Genomic DNA, 19,441 nt, shown 5'->3' with positions numbered 1-19,441 from the left:
GGCGACAAGTCGTCGCTATTTAGTGGCAGCTAGTAATCGGCCACTAATGACAAATAGTGGCGACTTTTAGGGGTCGCAGCTAATGACCCCTCATTAGCGGTTTTTGTCGCCGCTAATGATTTTTTTTTTTTTTTGCAAAAAAAGGTCTGAAATAACCCTAGGGTCGCCGCTATTGGTATGTCATTAGCGGCGACCCCAGAGTCGCCGCTAATGGTATGTCCGAAAAATCTATTTTCTTAGAATTCATTTTGGTCGACCAAAATGAATTCTAAGAAAATGGATTTTTTAAGAAGAAAATTGAAGTTTGATAATATGTTTGTAGTAGATAGTGTGGGACGAAATGGAGGTTTGGCACTTTTATGGAGGGACAAACTCCAATTAAGTATTCAAAATTTTAGCTGTTGACACATCAACAGTACTATTAGTAGGAGAACGGTTGGCGGAGAATGGAAATTAACCAGTTTTTATGGGCATCCCGATCCTACTAAACGATGTGAATCTTGGGAACTACGTCGGTATCTTGCTTCTCTATCACCCGACCTATGGCTGTATATGGGAGATTTCAATGAGATAGTGGTACAACGTGAAAAATGGGGAGGGGGCGACAAGAGCAAGAGTTTTGATGGAAGATTTTAGGGGAGCAATAGAAGATTGCAGTCTTGGTATATAGGGGCATCAAGCCCAAAATTCACGTGGCATAATGGAGGGCATGGCAGTGACTTCACAAAAGAGCGTCTGGATAGGGTTGTAGCAAATCAGCAATGGTGCGAATTCTTCCCACATGCGGAGGTGTCAGCTATGGCCAACAGAGCATCGGATCACAATCCCTTGCTAATTATCTTTAATGCCTGAGAAGGGGGTACAGCGAATACTCGGAGACATTTTTGTTATGAAGCTAGGTGATCCAAAATGGACAGGTTAAAGGAAGTGGTAAAGAAGGCATGGCGGGTGAAGCAAAATGGGAGAAGGATCCGGGAGTGGCTGTAGCGGAAAATATGCAGAGTTGCAGAGGTTTTATTAAAAAATGGGTCCGCAAACAGAATAATGAAACTGAAGCTACAATACGGAGCAAAACCAAGAAACTTCAAGAGCTCCAATCCCAACTGGGGGCACGAACCTATGAGGAGGAGAGAGCGCTTAAAACTGAATTGCACAATTTATTGGAGCAAGAGGATTTGAAGTGGCGACAAAAAGCAAAAGTGGACTGGTTGCGGAATGAGGATAGGAACACAAAATACTTCCAGGCTTGCACAAATCAACGAAATCGCATAAATAAAGAGCACATTTCCGATGGCAATGGGCAGTTTTGTTCTCAACCAATGGAGATAGAAGGGGCCTTTGCAAATTACTTTCAAGCCATCCTCACGTCCAGCAATCCGAGAGGTATAGAGGACTGTACGACAGGTTTGGAAAGTAAGGTAACGAGGGACATGAACAACAAGCTGTTGGCCACCTTTACAAATATGGAGGTGAAGAATGCATTGGACCAAACCGACCCGTTGAAGGCGCCAGGCCCAGATGGATTCACAACTGACTTTTATCAGCAAAATTGGGAGATAGTGGGACCGGAGGTATGTGAAGCTGTGTTAAATTCTTTGAATTGTATTAAATTGAATGGGTCGGTCAATTCCACTCATATTGTGTTAATCCCCAAAACAAAAGGTCCTACTAGTGTCTCTGAATTCAGGCCTATAAGTTTGTGTAATATTTACTACAAACTGATCTCCAGAGTATTAGCAAACCGTCTTAAAAAAGTCCTCTCCAATATTATTTCTTGTAATTAAAGTGCATTTATACCGGGTAGGTTCATATCAGATAACATTCTTGTTGCTTACGAGACTTTACACACTATGCATACTCGCATGTGGAGTAAAGTGGGATACATGAGAATCAAACTAAACATGAGTAAAGCGTACGACCAAATGGAATGGAGTTTCCTTGCAGCAGTAATGGAAAAATTAGGTTTTGACCCAAGATGGATATCTCTAATTATGGAGTGCGTAACAACGGTGATGTATGCAGTGATGATCAATAGTAATCCGGTGGGGCACATTATTCCATCTCGTGGTATCCGTCGAGGAGATCCACTTTCACCATATTTGTTTCTATTATGTGCAGAGGCTCTCAGCTTTAAGTTAAGCAAGGCTGAAGTTAAGTGGATCATCACAGGAGTTCCAACATCCAAGAATGGCCGAGAATCAGCCATCTTTTATTTGCAGATGATAGCTTGCTTTTTTGCAAAGCAAATTTTGTTGAGTGGAGACGACTTACACGGATCCTAGATAAATATGAAGGGGCGTCGGGTAGAAACTCAATAAGGAGAAGACATCAATTTTCTTTAGTTGGAATACAATTGAGGATAGAAGAAAGGAAATTTCTCAGATGTCCAGATTACAAGCTACTAGGTGGTATGGTATGACAAATATTTGGGTCTCCAACCCTTATTAGCAAGTCTAGGGCTCAGGCTTTTAAAAGTATTAAGGACAAGGTTTGGAATTGCTTGAACAATTGGAAGGTTAAATTTCCCAAGTAGGTAAGGAAATCCTTCTAAAAGCAGTAGCCCAAGCCATTCCTACATATTGTATGAGTGTGTTTAAACTTCCTGAAGTACTCTGCAAAGAAATCAATGGAATGATGCAAAGATTTTGGTGGGGACACAAGGAGAATCAATCTAGAAGCCATTGGATGAGTTGGAAACGGATGGGGAGGACTAAGAACAACGGAGGATTGGGTTTCCGAGACTTGGTGACTTTTAACAAGACAGTCTTGGCAAAACAAATCTGGAGAGTCCTTAAGAATCCAGATTCGTTGATTGCTAAAATCCTTAGGGCCAAATATTACCCTCATGGAAGTATCATGGAGGCAAGTATGGGACATAGACCGTTATATGCATGGCGAAGCATCATCTCTGCGAAACCTATCATTGAACATGGGACTATGTGGAGGATCAGAGATGGAGCAGATGTACGGGTGTGGGGGGACAAATGGATTCCATTGCCCTCAACTTTCTCGGTGCAATCACCTGCTACCATTCTTACTCATGATGCAAAGGTGCAGGAGCTCATAGATCCGGACACCAATGAATGGAATGGTTTGCTTATAAAGGAGATCTTTTGGGAAGAAGAGGCTAATACCATTCTCAACATTCCATTGAGTCCTCTTAGTCCACGGGATAGGAGAACGTGGTGAGGCACTAAAAATGGCGATTACTTGGTTAGGAGTGCGTACCATATGGAGATGGAGCTAGCAATACTATCAAGCTGCAATGGGTCGAGGCAATCACAAGATGCAGTGGTGTGGCAAAATGTTTGGAAACGCAAGGTGCCTAATGCGGTCAAGATGTTTTTATGGAGGGCGTTTAACAATCTTTTGCCTACCAAGACAAATTTATGTAAAAGAGAGGTGATCAAGGAGAGCTCTTGCCCCATTTGCGGCTTGTAAGAAGAGACAGTTTCTCATGCTTTATGGGATTGCACAGCTGCGAGGGATGTGTGGGCTGGGAGTTTATGAAGATTCCAGAAAGCAACTGGCAAAGGACTGGGTTTCTGGCAAATTTTCGAGGAAATGGAAGTACAATGCGATAGTAAGGATATGGACACCTTCTCTATTATAGCGAGATGTATTTGGCTTAGGAGGAACTCAGTGGCCCACGAAAATGTCTTTACCCATCCTAATCAGCTGGTGCGAGAAGCCATTTCAGCACTGGAAGAATTCTAGAGAGCGAATGATACACACCAGGTTCTACCCAAGGCGCAAGTGGAGCTGACAAATTTTCAATGGCAGCCACCACCCAAGAATTATCTCAAAATTAACTGGGACGCAGCCGTGTCGAAGAAACTTGGAAGAATCGGAATGGGGATAATTGCGAGGGACTGTCAAGGTAGGGTGATCACGGCACAGAGCTATACGAAGATGATAAACTTAGATCCAGTGACAGCCGAATCAATGGCAGCTTTACAGGGACCACTTCTTGGCCAAGAGCTAAGAAATTTTGGGCTAGTTTTTGAGGGGATGCCAAACAAGTTGTTCAGGAGATAAATTCCAAAGAGCCATGCAACAGTCATTATGGTCATATCGTGGAAGGCATCCAGATGGTAATAAAGGACTTCAGTAATGTAAGCTTCAATTTTATACCCCGAGAGGGTAATTATGCAGCACACGGGCTTGCTAAGGAGGCCATTTTGCATGTCATAGATACAATGTGGAGGAACGAAATTTTCCTGTGTATTTATGGTATTGTAAAGAGAGAGGAGTTTCTCCTTTCTCTTCAATTGTATCGTTTTTTACAGCGATTTATTGGAATAAGATATCCATTTCAAAAAATAACAAATAAAAATTCTCACTTTGAAACCGTCAATTAATTTCAGGTTTTTGACTTTGTTTGCTTTCTTGGCACATGTTCATGAGAAATGCTACATTTATCAAATTTTATCTCCAAAAGTTAATTTTTAAGTGATGTAACATATTTTCTAAAATAATAGATTTTATTGGATTGTGAAACATCACTTAAAAATTAACTTGTAAAATTTTTCTTCACTAAAAATTAGTAAAAGCATTCTCTTTCACTTCAATTTTTTTCCTTCTGAAGCTTTCACTCCAGGCACTAAAGCTGCAGAAGTACGTCATTGTAGAGAAGCTAGCTATATGTGGCCCTTATAATACTCCTTGAAATTATTCATAGCTTCATATATACACCGATTTATTAAAATTTTAGAAGAGAAATATGCTTCAATGACATGATTATATTTAATAAGAAAAATAAATGCATGCATTTACTGCGGCTACTAAATAGCTAGTGATAGTCCTAATCATAATTAAATTCACTTTCATTGTTTTAAATATGACCCCATTTGTCCAAATTTTACAGCTTTCCCACCGCACAGGATTGACCCTATGATGAGACTTCCTTCCATTCCCTCACTCTGGTGCCTCCCATTCCGCTATCTCATCTTTTCCTTCAGAGAAAGGTTCATCCACATCTTAGACAAATCGTCCGCCATTTCAAGGGAAAATCAGATTTTGAAAACGTTTATATTTCCACCGACTTAAAGAGACATGGAAAACTTTTCCTTCTCTACTAGCGTTAGACTAGAGAGAAAACTGTGTTATTGGGACAAATGAAGAAAAAACACAACAGAGAAATATAGTCCTAATGATAATTAAATTCACTTTCATTGTTTTAAATATGACCCCATTTTGTCCAAATTTTACTTCTTTTGTTTTTTTTTGGGTGGGGGAAGAAGCTTCTTTGGAACCTTTCCCACGTGGCACCTCCTTAATTTCTTCTTCTTCTTCTTTTATTTATTTATTTATTAATTTTTATTTTCACCATTCATACTTTTATGAAGCAAGCTTTTATGACTTGATTATTTGGTTGTGACATTAACGAACGAGTTCAATAATGTATTATGTATCGATCTGATGATAAATTCACTTTTAGTGTTTCAAACATGACCCAATTTGTCCACATTCTACTCTTGTTTTTTATTTTTAATTTATTTAGTGGAAAAGCTTCTTAGGATCCTTTACCAAGTGGGTTTTAAATCACCTGCTCCCTTCTTCTTTTTTTATTTTTTATTTTAAGCATTCATACTTTTATGAAGCAAGCTTTTATGATTTGATTATTTGGTGGTGACATTAATGAGTTTAATAATGTATCTAGGGTGACAGATAAGGGGAGATAAATTATATATAATTATGAAAAAAAATCATTATTAAAAAAAAATTAGTGAAAAGAAATCACTCATAACCAGAGTCCAAATATATATACTTAATCTTACTATCATAACGATTTCTTTTTACCTAATAAAGCAAAAAGTTAAGATCGCACTCTTTATTTTGTTGCAGTATTGCTACTCATGATTCTCTTTTACTGTCGTGCTTTTAGCCAAAATAACTATTCAAAAAGTATAAGATTTTATTTTAACTATTCTTTTTTTTTTATTTACACTCCAAACTCTCTATTTTACCCATTATTATTATTTTTAAATATTGTTTTTATTTATTTATTTATTTTTATTTGCTTTTCTTTCTCTCTTTGGTCTCCCTCTCCAACCCCATAGCAGCCCTTTGGATCATGGGTAGAGCTCATGGAATGGCAAAACTCTCTCATTGACCCTTAGATCCTTAGGCCACCCCAATCCAAACACCATAATCGTCCAAATAAGGGGGCCGATTGGCGGAATATCATGATGGCCAAATGAAAGTTGGTCTCAAACTTCTAATGCGTCTCATTTGTTCAAAATTTAATAAGAAAAACAAAAAACTAAAGTCAGCGGAGGCATGTTGACTTTAATGTCACGTCCAACATCCTTGTTTGATTTGCTCTCTTTGATTTTTCAAGAATAAAAATTATTCTTTATCCTATTTTCCATCAATTTTCGTACAATATATGAAATGAGTAAATTTATCATTAGATTTAAGAAATTCAATATAAAAAATTCACCTATCTACTATACATGGATGGGTGAGATGAAAAATGATGTGTAAAATATCTCTTCAATAAAATAATAATAGAGATTTTGGGATAACAGAAAAAGGAAAAAGGTTGTATTTGATAACTTTTTTTTTTTTTTTTCCATAAAAATGAAAAGAGTTTTTTTTTTCGGTGTATTGTGAGAAAAGTTGTATACTAATATTTTGAATTTTTTTAAAAAAATTTTATAGAATGGAAAAAAATAGCAAACAAGCCCCGTTGGAGGTGTCAATTCTAGGGGTAGTGTGAAGGATGGTAAATGTTCGGTCATAGATGAACCCATTAAATGCCCGGCAATCCTTGAGCCCAATCTAAGCATGGAAAGGTCCAAGCCCAGTAAGGTTTCAGGTAACCAGGCCCGAATTCCCAGCTTTCGAGACCTATAGATCCGAGACCCATAAGATCTGAGACCTTTGAAGCCAAGACCATTAAGTCCGAGACTAACTCAGGACACATAGCTCTCAGTAGCAAGGATAATTCGGATATTTAGGGAGATACAGCTGTTAATAGATAAAGGATCTTATCTATACAAAAGCTATCACATCTATTTAAAATACAAATCAGATATGTTATCCAATGATCGCATACAAATATTCAAATCAAGTGATACATGTAACCACCAAATCCTACGATCTTAATCCCTTAAGATCTCAAAAAGGATAACTACTCAAAGCCCTTGTTAGCAGCTGCATCGTAGAAACTCAAGGAAGAGTAAGTCATTGGTTAGGGGACTTCCACTACTTCATGCCTATAAAAGACGGATCATTTATTCACATTTGGGTAAGCACAACTTTGGCTCTTAAACTCTCATTTGTCGCTTATACATTCCCTCTCTCAAATTCTGACTTAGGCATCAGAGTGTCCCCGCCGGTTCACCCCTGGTCTCTTCGATCCTTCTCTTTTCTTTGTTGTGCAGTCAAAGCTCTTAAGTGTTAGTCGACTCGGACTCAGTAGGTGTGCCACGTCACCAATAAGAAAACTGTGCTTCAACAGTTTGGCGCCGTCTGTGGGAACTTGATTTTCATCAATTCTTATCATCTATTAATCTGATATGGTGACCACCCGTTCCACTCAAGCAGGCGCCTCCGGCGCGCCAGCTCCTAATCTAGCCAATTTCATGAAACAGATGACCTAATCTATGATTGCCGAGAAGAAGCAGAATGAAGACCTCGCCCCACAAGCCTCACGCTTGCTGAAGGCCACAATAGCCGGAAGGACCAAGAGCGCGAGGAAAGGAGGGCAAAGAAGCGTGAAGAAAGGCGTGAGAAGGAGAGGTGTGTAGAAATCCACAAGGGAAAGCTGATCGCAGACCAGCATAGTGAAGATGATGGGAGCTCAGTTCAAGCCAGCCATCATATGACTGTGCAGAATGAGGAATATCGCAAGCAAGAGAACCCGGAGAGGTCTCAGCATACTATGCCTCGACGGGAGCAATCTCGCCAAGAAGATCATAATGATGGGCGGAATGAGAGCCAAGTTAATGCTAATATGGAAGATCTCAAAAAGAAGTATGAGGAGTTAACTCGTCAGATGGCTATCAAGGAGGAAAAAAGCACTGCGGGAGAGCTTATCAACGACACAAATTTGCCTTTCACTGATCGAGTTTTGGGTTTCCCCTTGCCTGACAACGTCAAGATGCCTCGTGTTGTATGACAGTAATGGAGACCCTCCTTTTCTTAAGCCAATTCCTGGCGACCCACAAAAGGAAGAAGCATCCAGCTTGCTTACTATCCCTTCGTCAGGTAAAGGAAGAGAGCCTGAAGGATTTCATGCTCAGGTTTAATAGAAAGAAGCTATTGGTGGGGGGTCCAAATGACCAAATGGTATTATCCGCATTATGGCACACAGTCAGGCCGAATGGGCCTCTGATGGCCGAAATAGCAAAGAGTTCGACGGAATTAACTCTTCACCAGTTTATCAATAAGACGGAGGAGTATATCAATCAGGAGGAAATGATTGGGGCTCTAATGAAGGGTTAGGAGGAGGAAGACCGAGCAAAGGAGGACAGCAAGAAGGAACTACCCGCAACGTCTACTCCCAAAAGAGGGGAAACTCCAAAAGAAAGTGGGCAAGAAGGCCGTACCGTCCTTCCCGAAGATAGAACCCCGGCGACGCGAAGACTGAAGGTTCACGCCCTTGAATGCCAGCGTCAATAAAATGTTCATGGAGATTAGAAGAGACCCAGCTTTTAGGTGGCCGAATAAGTTGAGGGGTGATCCAAGGAAGTGAGATCGAACGAAGTTCTGTAAATATCATAATGATCATGGACATTTAACGGAAGATTGTGTAACCTTGCAACAGGAAATCGAAATGTTCATCAGAAATGGAAGGCTTGTGAGATTCCTTGCAGGAGAGAGGAATCGAGATGCGGTTCACCAATAGCCCCTCCTGTTGGATGGGAACTGAGATGCAGGGGGACGAGAGCCGAGACGTGATTGGGACAATGATCCGAGAGTGCCTCGGGACCAAGGAGTAGTGGGTGAAATCCACACTATCTCTGGAGGGATAGCTAGTGAAGGACAGTCCAACTCAACGAGAAAGGCTTACGCGAGGAAAACGCAGACTGAAGAGGTCTTTCGTTGCAAAGACCTTCTAAGGTTGCAAGGAAAGACTCGATGATCCTTTCTATTTTCCGAAAAAGATGTCAGGGAGGTAATGCAGCCACACAATGATCCACTAGTAGTAACAGTGATGGTGGCCAACCATTTGATCCATCGAATTTTAGTGGATAATGGAAGCTCGGCCAATGTCCTGTATTGGCCAATTTTTAAGCAAATGGGTATAGATCGTGATAGGATCAAACCATTTAACTCTCCCCTGGTCGGATTTGCAGGGGAGCAAGTCCAACCAATTGGTCTTATTTCTCTCCCTGTAACAGCAGGGACATCACATAAGCAGAAAACTATGATGGTAGATTTTTTGGTCGTCGACCGACCCGGTGCCTACAATGCCATCATCGGTCGTCTTGCTTTGAATAAGTTGAAGGCCGTAAATTCAACTTACCACTTGATGATGAAGTTCCCAACAGAAGAGGGAGTTGAAGAAATGAAGGAGGATCAGACTCAAGCGAGAAGATGTTACAATACATCTCGCAAGAAGGCCTCGGACCCGACTCTTATTGTAATTGGTACAGTAGGTGGTAAAGGCAAGAATGAGCCAAAGGGTGAGCCAACTAAGCCACTAGAAGACGTGGTGGTTGGTGAAGGCAGAATTTTGAAGATAGGGACACAGCTCGGTCCCAAAATCCGAGAGGGTCTCGTCACCTTCCTTTGACAGAACCTGAAAGTTTTTGCATGGACTCATGATGATATGCCAGGAATCAGTCCTAATGACATTCTCCACCAACTCAATGTGGATCCGAGTGTGAAGCCGCTAAAACAAAAAAGAAGAAAGTTCGCTCCTGAGCGGAATATGGCTATATCTGAAGAAGTAGAAAAGCTGCTCAAAGCTCGATTCATTGAGGAAGTCTATTATCCTAATTGGTTAGCCAATGTAGTATTAGTCAAAAAAATCCAATGGGAAGTGGAGGATGTACGTAGACTTCACTGACCTCAATAAAGCTTGTCCAAAAGACAGCTTTCCATTACCCCGCATCGATGCGTTGGTTGACTCGACAGCTGGGTATGGCTTACTCAGCTTCATGGATGCTTTCTCTGGCTATAACGAGATCTACATGCATCCAAAAGATCGTGAAAAAACTGCATTCATAACTGACCGAGGCTTGTACTGTTACAAAGTCATGCCCTTTGGCTTGGAAAATGTAAGGGCAACATACCAAAGGCTGGTTAACAAAATGTTTCGAGACTAGATTATATGAAATTTGGAAGTCTACGTTGATGACATGTTGGTCAAAAGTGTTCTGCTGCAAAACTATGCACTTGACTTGCAAGAGACGTTCGCAACCTTGAAGAGGTATGGGATGAAGTTGAATCCCTCAAAATGTGCATTCGGAGTCTCGAAGGAAAAATTCCTCTGTTATATGGTGTCGAGCCGAGGAATAGAAGCCAACTCAAAGAAGATACAAGTTGTTCTAGATATGCAGTCTCTGAAGAATCTGAAACAGCTCCAGCAGTTGACAAGAAGGATCACGGCACTAAATCGGTTCATTTCACAATCAACTAATAAGTGTCTTCCATCTTTTAAGATCATGAGAAAGGCTTTTGAATGGACTGATGAGTGTGAAGAAGCCTTTGAACAGCTAAAGAAGTATCTAATGAGTCTACCTTTGCTAAGCCAGACAATATCTGGAGAAGTATTGTATCTATACTTAGTTGTATCTCCAACAGCTGTCAGTACAACATTAATAGGAGAAAAAGAAGGAATTCAGAGGCCTGTGTACTTCATTAGCAGAGCTTTAAGGGGAGCTGAAGAAAGGCATCCCTAGATGGAGAAACTAGCTTTTGCTTTGATCATAACATCTAGAAAGCTCCGGCCCTACTTTCAAGCTCATACTGTAAGGGTTTTGACTGAGTACCCTTGGAAGAAAGTGTTAAGGAAGCTAGATCTGTCGGAAAGATTAACTAACTGGGCAATTGAGCTGGGAGAGTTTGACATTGAGTTTCTCCCTTGGAATTCCCTCAAAGGTCAAGTGCTGGCTGATTTCCTAGCAGAGTTCACTAATTTGCCTGACGTTACTGGCTGGCCAAGTGATAAGACATGGATAATTTATGTAGATGGGTCATCTACGAAGAAGCACGGTGGAGCTGGAATAGTGACGATTACTTATGATGGGGAAAAGTTGTGTAGTTCTTTGAAGTTAAAATTCAAAACTACAAATAACAAGGCTGAATATGAAGTAGTTCTGGTAGGACACGGTTTAGCTCGTGAAATGGGAGTCAAATTCATGGAGGTACGAAGTGATTTCCAAGTCATCGTTGGAGATGTTCGCGGTGAATTTGTAGCCAAGGGAGAAAAGATGAAGTTATACTTATCTAAGGTGCAGGAGATGCAGGGTTTGTTCAAGAAGTTCTGCATTGTGAAAATCCCCAGGCCAGAGAATGAAAGATCATATAGACTGGCTCGAACAGCTTCGACAGTAGAGGGGGAGACTGAAGATGAAACATCTATCCAAATTCTTCCACGGTCATCCATTACCGAGACGGTGTCGGTCTCGACAGCTGAGACCATACCCAACTGGCAACTGGAAATCGTGGAATACCTGGAAAATGGAATCCTTCCTTCAGATCGAAAGTTAGCTACTCAGTTGAGGAAAAGAGCCGCAAGGTTTACAATGGTAAATGGAACTCTTTACAAAAGGGGTTTCATGTTACCACTCCTCAAATGTGTTTTAATAGAGGAAGGAGATTATATCCTTAGAGAAATCCATGAAAGGATTTGTGAAAGCCATACTGGAGCTAGACTACTGGCGTATAAAGTTGTCCGAGAAGGTTTCTAATGGCCCAACATGAGTCGAGACTTAGCAAAATTAGTCAGAGATTGTGACAAGTGCCAGCGATTCACTAATGTTACTCACCAACCCCCTGAAGACCTGAGTGCAATCTCTTCACCTTGGCCCTTCTCACAATGGGGGATAGACATAGTGGGACTATGGCCTCGTGGCAAGGGAGTGTACGGTTTGCAATTGTCGCTATGGATTATTTCACCCAATAGGCAGAGGTTGAAGCCTTAGTGAATATCATAGCCAGTGCAATAGAACGGTTTTTATGGAAGAACGTCATATGCCGGTATGACATTCCCCATGCATTCGTTACAGATAATGGCAAGCAATTCAACTGTGACTCATTTCGAGACTGCTGTGCCAAACGCCATGTAAGGAATTACTACTCATCTCCGAGGCACCCTTAGGCGAACGGGCAAGAAGATGCCACTAATAAAACGATCTTCAAAATCTTGAAGAAAAAACTGGATGATCGTAAAGGAGATTGGGCAGAAGACCTTCCAGAAGTTTTGTGGGCATACTGAACAACCAAAAGAACTCCAACCGAGGAGACACCGTATGCCTTGGTCTTCATAACCGAGGCGGTCATTCCAGCTGAGGTAGGCTCGGGCAGTTACCGTGTAGAGACCTTCCAGCCCAGGACCAATAACGAGGGCTTACAGCTACACTTGGACTTGCTATAAAAGAAACGGGATCAAGCCCAAGTGACTATGTCAGCATATCAGGCTAGAGTAGCTCGGTATTTCAATAAAAAGGTCAAGCCTCGGAGCTTCAATGTTGGAGATATGGTCATACATAGAATCACGCTGGTGGCCAAGGACCCAGCTAAGGGAAAGTTGGCTCCTAACTGGGGAGGACCCTACAAGGTGATTGAGTGCAAAAGGGCAGGAGCGTACCGTTTGGAAGATTCCAAAGGTAAAGCTCTTTCGAGGCCATAGAATGTTGAGCACATTAAAAAGTACTATGTTTAAGATGCTGTAATATGTGATTTCTTTTTCATTTCAATGAATAAAGTATCTCGGAGTTAAGCAGCATTCAAAGTTCATGAGTACAACTAAAGAAACTTTGCTAACAAAAATATAAGTCTCGGAAAGTATAGCTAAAGAGGCTTTTCTGAGTCCTAAAGAGACGCAGCTGAAAAAGCTCTCTCTAAGCTTAACGTAACCCAGAGTTCAAAAACCTAAGAGATTTTCCGAGACCCAACTCGGAGAAACATAACTATGGTTAACTCTGAGGTTAAGTCAAAAACCTAAGAGATTTCCCGTGACCTAACTCGGAAAAACATAACTATGGTTAAATCTGGGGCTAAGTCAAAAACCTAAGAGATTTTTCGAGACCCAACTCGGAGAAAAATAACTATGGTTAAATCTAAGTAAAATCTAAAGCCTGAAAGCTTTCCCGAGACAAAACTCAGAGAAACATAGTTACAGTTCCTTTTAACTGCTTTAAGCAAACATCAAAGGGTGTTACGAGTTGAAACTATAACCAAAGTGTTATTATTTCGAGACCTAATGTTAGACTTACGATGTTTTTCAAACAGTTAAACACAAAAATATACAAAAACTCATTTCCACAAGAGAATTGAGATATATACAAAAGACCCTTTAAGGATTATACATTATCCCTCTTTGGGGTCAAAAGCAAGAACAACACCGGGGGCTTCGGCAGATGTAGACTCGGCAATGTCGAACTCGGTAGATTCTGCATTACCAAGGACAGTCTCGGTACCTTTGTACTGTTGATCTGAGAAGGGATCATATAAAAATTCTTTTATCCCTGCTGCATCGGGCATTTGTTCTTGGCCAAGGTTAACCAACTGCGCGCTGCATTTGAACAAAGGATGTCTTCAATTTTCACCTTGTCTAGATCAATTGTGCGTGTCGAATCTTTAGCCCAAGCTCGGAAGGTTTCGAAGCCCAGAATAAGCCCCTTGGTCCAGGCAGAGTTTCAAATCCATGAGGAAAAGGACAGCTGGCGCAGATAATTGACAGCTCGGGTCTTGGCTTCCTTCAGCTGAGCCCTCACCTGAATGTGCTTGCCTTTGAAGAATGTGAGTTTCTCCTCGGTGACCACCTTGGCTTCAGTCGTCTTCACCACTAAGGCTTCATGACTTGTGACCTAGCCTGGGCCGATTTCAGCTGATCTGAGACCCCAGCATGCGTTTCTTCCAGTTGGCTCAGATCCTCCCTAATGATAGAGTTGTCCTCCTGAAGTCGGTTCACTTCAGCTTGGAGACCTTCAATCTCAGTCGACAGCTCATTGACCTTAGATTCAGCTCTTGCCCTAGCCGCAGCGGTCTTGGAGGCCTTAGCTTGCATCATAGGCTGATGTCGCCCCGAAAGCAGCAGGTGCTCATCTTGCCTAGCCACAGTTTCTTTCAACTTGGCATTCTCGGCTTCCAGCTCAGCAACCTTGTCTTTGAGACTGTTTGTCTCGGTAGCTGAGTCTGTGGCCACCTTTCGGAAGTAGCAGTACAAGACCAACGACTTCATGATGCTTTGCAACAAAATTTGATCAGTATATATATATAAGAGAAAAAGGAGAAAGATAATGTACTTACAAAAAGTTGGAAGAAAATTATCTGCTCAGTTATTCTTTGAGCAGATGTGTCACGTTCCATTGTTAGGCTCTCGTGGGGAATTAAATCCACCAATCCTTGGAAAGGGTTGCCCGTCAGATCACCACTGAACATAGCGAGGGGCCCACTAACAGTCCAATCCACCCCTTGAGGCCTTACTAGCAAGTCTGAAGAAGATGAGGCCTCGGCAGCAGAAGCCTTCTAGGCACGGGAAGGTGTTGGTAGCTGAGCCTTTGCAGGTTTCGAAGCCTGAGCTATGGTCTTATCCTCAGCAACAGGAGATAGAGTCTGAGGCCCTAGCCCTTCCTCCGCTGCTGCAGTAGGCCCATCGGACCTTGCACACACCATCCCTACGGAGCTCTTCGAGTGTTCCTTTAGCTCTATCTCATCCAAGATATGTTGGATGTTTGAGCCTAAGGGTTGAAATGATGCGGACTCGATGGGGATTGCGGTCCAGGCAACAGTACCAGCCGAGACTAGGGGAGTAGCATTCAACGGCCGAGCCGAGATGGGCTCGTTTTTGCGAGGAAGGTCTCGACTTCAGCCGCAGGTTTCACCACGAGCTTAAGACCGGTCCTCCTCCTAGCGGCCAAGAAGCTGGAAAACTAATTCTGCACCTTTGCCTCCGCCGCCTTCACCAATTTCCTCTTTTTCAGTTGAGGAGCCTCGGGCTCCTCGGGCTCATCTATCAACTTCAAAACCCTGGCTACTCGCCTGGCTACTCGAGGAGGAAGAGTGCTGGGTTTTTTGGCCTTGGTATCCATCTTTAGAGGCCTAGAGGTTCGGAGTTGTGGAGTTGCAGGTTGGTCTGGTCCCCCACTTATTTTTAAAGGCCCACCTGTACGAAGTGGAAAATTCTTTTGTTTTGGCAACTCCACCATCTTACCCTTGCCTTTGTCAAGTATGGGATTTCGGGGGGAAGGTCTTCGAGTATTTGCTGCTAGAGGATCTAAGATGACAAGCTTTGGGTCCAGGACAAATTCAGAAGTCGGTCTTTTCTTTGTTCCGCCAGCACCTCCCTCAAGGGTTTCAAGACCTTTTCCTTCTAAGGCCGTTTTAATTAGTCTGGTGTAGCTCATCAGACTTTCATGTTTCTAAGCCCACGCCAAAACTTTGTTCACACAGAGCTGCCATTGTCAGTAAGGATTGGTTCCTTAGCCGCATTTCCCGCAAGAACACATGTTTCCCGAGGCACTCTCGGACCTTTGGCAACTTCAGTGGGATAAAACTCCCATTAACCTTTAGCAAAAAAGTATTTACTCTTCCACCCGTGGTTACTAGAATATTTACCGTCCATATGGATGAACTTCCCCCGCCGAGACTGAAAGTTGTATAGGCCTTCACACTTTGGGGTCTTTTGGAGCCGGTATACCCGTAAAAACTCTCGTGCAGAGAGAAACTGCCTTGGTCCGAGAGCCATAGGCCAAAGCATGAGGCAGGCATAGAACAACCTCTATGTTTTAGGCACAATCTGATGTGGAGCCAAGTTCACATGGCTCAACAGCTCTCGTACTACCCGTGGGAAGGGCAATCGAAAACCAACACGAAACATGGTCTTGTACAGGCAGACTTCGTACGCATCAGCACGCACAATGTCACCCATTTGTTCGTCGTCGAACCAAAGCTTCACTGACTTGGGAATAAAACATTCTATCCGGATCCTTCCCTCATCAGCCTTGGTTAACTCTGGCCGCCAGCAGGCTGGGTGTAACATCTCCTGCTTCAAGTGGTATGATATTGTCCGCTTTGGGCCAAGCCCGCACGGTTTTATTATTGTATTTATCCTCAAAAGGCCTCATACCGTTTAGAGAGAGTATATTTCATATAAACACATCACCTTTTCCATGCCTAGGCAATGTGGGACGTCACAATCACCCCCTCTTAAGACCCAGCGTCATTGCTGGCGACCCTCATGGGCTTGTGCATGCTCCTCCCATCTCAGGCTGGGCTATGGCTTTGATACCATAATTTAACATCTCCTGCTCCAAGTGGTATGATATTGTCCGCTTTGGGCCAAGCCCGCACGGTTTTATTATTGGATTTATCCCCAAAATGCCTTATATCATTTAGAGAAAGTATATCTCATATAAACGCATCACATTTTCCATGCCCAAGCAATGTGGGATGTCCCACATAGCCTGGGTATGAAGATGAGGATGTGCTTAAATGTATACTACACCCTTAATGACAAACAACGCGTTCTCCTAGCCTAGTGGTGGCTAGGGAGGAACATAGCCTTCAGGGATGCCAGGAGGTCGTGGGATAGACTCCTAGTAGGCGCCAAAGAGGACAATATTGTTGTGGGAAGGGCTCTGCTATGCTGCTGCTATGTATCTCTGATCCCAAACAACGCGTTTTAAAGCCGTGATGGTCATGATCCCATCAGAACTCCGCAGTTTTGCGTGCTTCTGCTGGAGTAGTACCAGGATGGGTGATCTCCTGGAAAGTCTAGTTCGAGGGGAGCCAAAAGCGGACAATATTGTATATCATTGGGATGAGATGCTACAATTGGTATCTGATACCACTTGTAACGACCCAGGGAAAAGCGCTAGCCATATCTGCGCTATCACCCTAAAAGGACTAGTCAATTTGCAGTTTTCCTAGAGTTCATTATAAAGCTCAATTTCACCTAGTAACGCCAAATCATGTGGTACTGGAGCACTACATGACGTGGACCTGACGAGGACGTCCGGAGTTTAAGAAGGGGAGTTTGTAACACCCCGGTCCCATATTGGGAAGATAAGAAGAAGCTCACATAGAGTGGGTGGTTTATAGAAATAGTCATGAGTGTTAAGTCCCACATTGCCTAGTTACTAAGTGAAACTGGGCTTTATAATGAACTCTAAGGAAACTCCAAATTGACTAGTCCTTTTAGGGTGATAGCGCAGATATGGCTAGCGTTTTTTCCTGGGTCGTTACACTGGGTAAGTATTACCACTGAAACCATCTAAGCCCGATCCCTCGTCACCAGACATGGTTGTGGAAAGAAAAAGAAAAAGGGAACGAAGAAAACTCTTGGAGAACGATGGAAACTCAGAAGCGGAAGCTTTAACCAAGAAAGAAAGAAAGTAAAGGAAAAAGAGAAGAAACCACCTTTTATAAAGGTTCGCCTCGAAAACATGCGCAATAAATGCGCCGAAAGCGGTGCGCCTCTGCAGCCGACACGTGGAGGTACTCAAGTACTTGACTCAATGAGTTGACGGGGTCTCGGGAATACTAACCAACGCCGCCTCAAATTTTGAAATTCAAATATTCCTGCCAAAATTTGAAATTCAAAAACTTGTCCGCCTCAAATTTTGAAATTCAAATTTTCCCGCCAAAATTTGAAATTCAAAAATTTGTCTGCCCAAAATTTGTAATTAAAATTTCAAAAATTTTCAGAAAAATTTCCTGCCTCAGTCGTCTCAGACATTTTCGTGCAGAGACGGGACTCGGAAGATCATTAGTCATCTCGGACATTTTCGTACAGAGACGGGACTTGGAAGATCATCAGTCGTCTCGGACATTTTCATGCAGAGACGGGCCTCGGAAGATAGACCCATTCCTTCAAACATGAAATTTCCGTAGTCATATAGACATAGAAATTGGGGGTAACTGTTGGTTCATAGATCAACCCATTAAATGCCCAGCAATCCTTGGGCCTAATCTAAGCATGGAAAGGTCCAAGCCCAGTAAGGTTTCGGGTAACCATGCCCGAATCCCCAGCTCCCGAGACCTACAGATCCGAAACCCATAAGATCCAAGACCGTTAAGTCCGAGACTAACTCAGGACACACAGGTCTCTGTAGCAAGGATAACTCAGATATCTAGGGAGATATAGCTGTTAATAGATAAAGGATCTTATCTATACAAAAGCTATCACATCTATTTAAAATACAAATCAGATATGTTATCCAATGATCACATACAAATATTCAAATCAAGTGATACATGTAACCACTAAATCCTACGATCTAAATTCCCTAAGATCTCGGAAAGGATAACGATTCAAATCTCTTGTTAGCAGCTGCATCGCAAAAACTCAGGGAAGAGTAAGTCATCGGTTAGGGGACTTCCACTACTTCATGCCTATAAAAGACGAATAATTTCTTCACATTTGGGTAAGCGTAACTTTGACTCTTAAACTCTCCTTTGTTGCTTATACTCTCCCTCTCTCAAATTCTGACTTAGGCATCGGAGTGTCCCCACCAGCTTACGTCAACTTGGACTTGGCAAGTGTACCAGTAAGAAAATTGTGCTTCAACAGTAAAGAATAAGACAGAATGACACTAGAAACTCCAAGGCATGCTCTTGTCTTGTATGAAAGTCGATAGTAGTATTTGATTTTTCATTTTTATTTATCAAAAAAAAAAAAAAAACAAACAAACAAACAAACTGCAAATTGCTCCTTGATAAAGGTTGATCTAGACTTTGTAAGCAATTTCTAATGTAATTTTTGTAATAATTTTTTTAAGATTTAGAGCATTCACATCATACTCTCTAAATTTTAACTAAATTTTAGCTATTGTTTATTTTAACTATTTATTTTAAAAATAAAAAATAAAAAATAAAAAAATAGAGCACATTCTACTATATAAATCTTTGTCTACTCTATATAAATATTTATTTTATTGTATTGGGTTCTCTATTTATAAAAATCACTTCAATTACATTTAAGAGGAGAGAGAACGAGGAATAAAAATTTTATTTTTTTACTTTGTTGACTACTACAATATTTATTAGCATAGTGCTAACTATATACTATACCACTATCTTATTTTTAATTTTTTGGATTGACATAGCAGTGTTTATTAGCTCTTCAATTCATCAGCATTAAAAAAAAAAAAAAAAACTAATTATTGGATAATGTCACATGAGTCCAATAAAATATAGATGATATAAGAGTGGAATATATAATATTACTCTTTGTTAAGTACTGTAGCACTCAACAAAAAGCTTAGTTAATTTAACTAGCCAAATACGAATGTTGTTTTTCCACCAAATTATACTA

General features: G+C 41.6%; 2 protein-coding genes across 2 annotated transcripts; both read left to right on the top strand.

Moving 5' to 3' along the window:
* Positions 1 to 941: 941 nt before the first annotated feature.
* LOC148586754 (uncharacterized) lies at positions 942 to 2,139 on the top strand. The gene is made up of 2 exons (XM_088514311.1): positions 942 to 1,571; positions 2,119 to 2,139. The coding sequence occupies exons 1-2, from the start codon at positions 942 to 944 to the stop codon at positions 2,137 to 2,139; spliced, it is 651 nt and encodes a 216-aa protein (XP_088370437.1).
* Positions 2,140 to 10,859: 8,720 nt separating this feature from the next.
* Positions 10,860 to 11,870, top strand: LOC148586753 (uncharacterized). The gene has a single exon (XM_088514310.1). The coding sequence runs from the start codon at positions 10,860 to 10,862 to the stop codon at positions 11,868 to 11,870; it is 1,011 nt and encodes a 336-aa protein (XP_088370436.1).
* The last annotated feature ends 7,571 nt before the right edge of the window (positions 11,871 to 19,441 follow it).

This window comes from Corylus avellana, chromosome 3 (assembly GCF_965113065.1).
Source record: "Corylus avellana chromosome 3, dhCorAvel1.hap1.2, whole genome shotgun sequence".
Classification (NCBI taxonomy): domain Eukaryota; kingdom Viridiplantae; phylum Streptophyta; class Magnoliopsida; order Fagales; family Betulaceae; genus Corylus; species Corylus avellana.
This window is presented reverse-complemented; position numbering and strand designations above follow the sequence as displayed.

Bases quoted from the DNA above. Each gene is read 5' to 3' on its own strand.
- LOC148586754 (XM_088514311.1), top strand. From the start codon at position 942: ATGGCGGGTGAAGCAAAATGGGAGAAGGATCCGGGAGTGGCTGTAGCG. The intron at 1,572-2,118 runs GTATGTGAAGCT...TATTATGTGCAG, and splicing joins GGGAGATAGTGGGACCGGAG to AGGCTCTCAGCTTTAAGTTA.
- LOC148586753 (XM_088514310.1), top strand. From the start codon at position 10,860: ATGGAGAAACTAGCTTTTGCTTTGATCATAACATCTAGAAAGCTCCGG.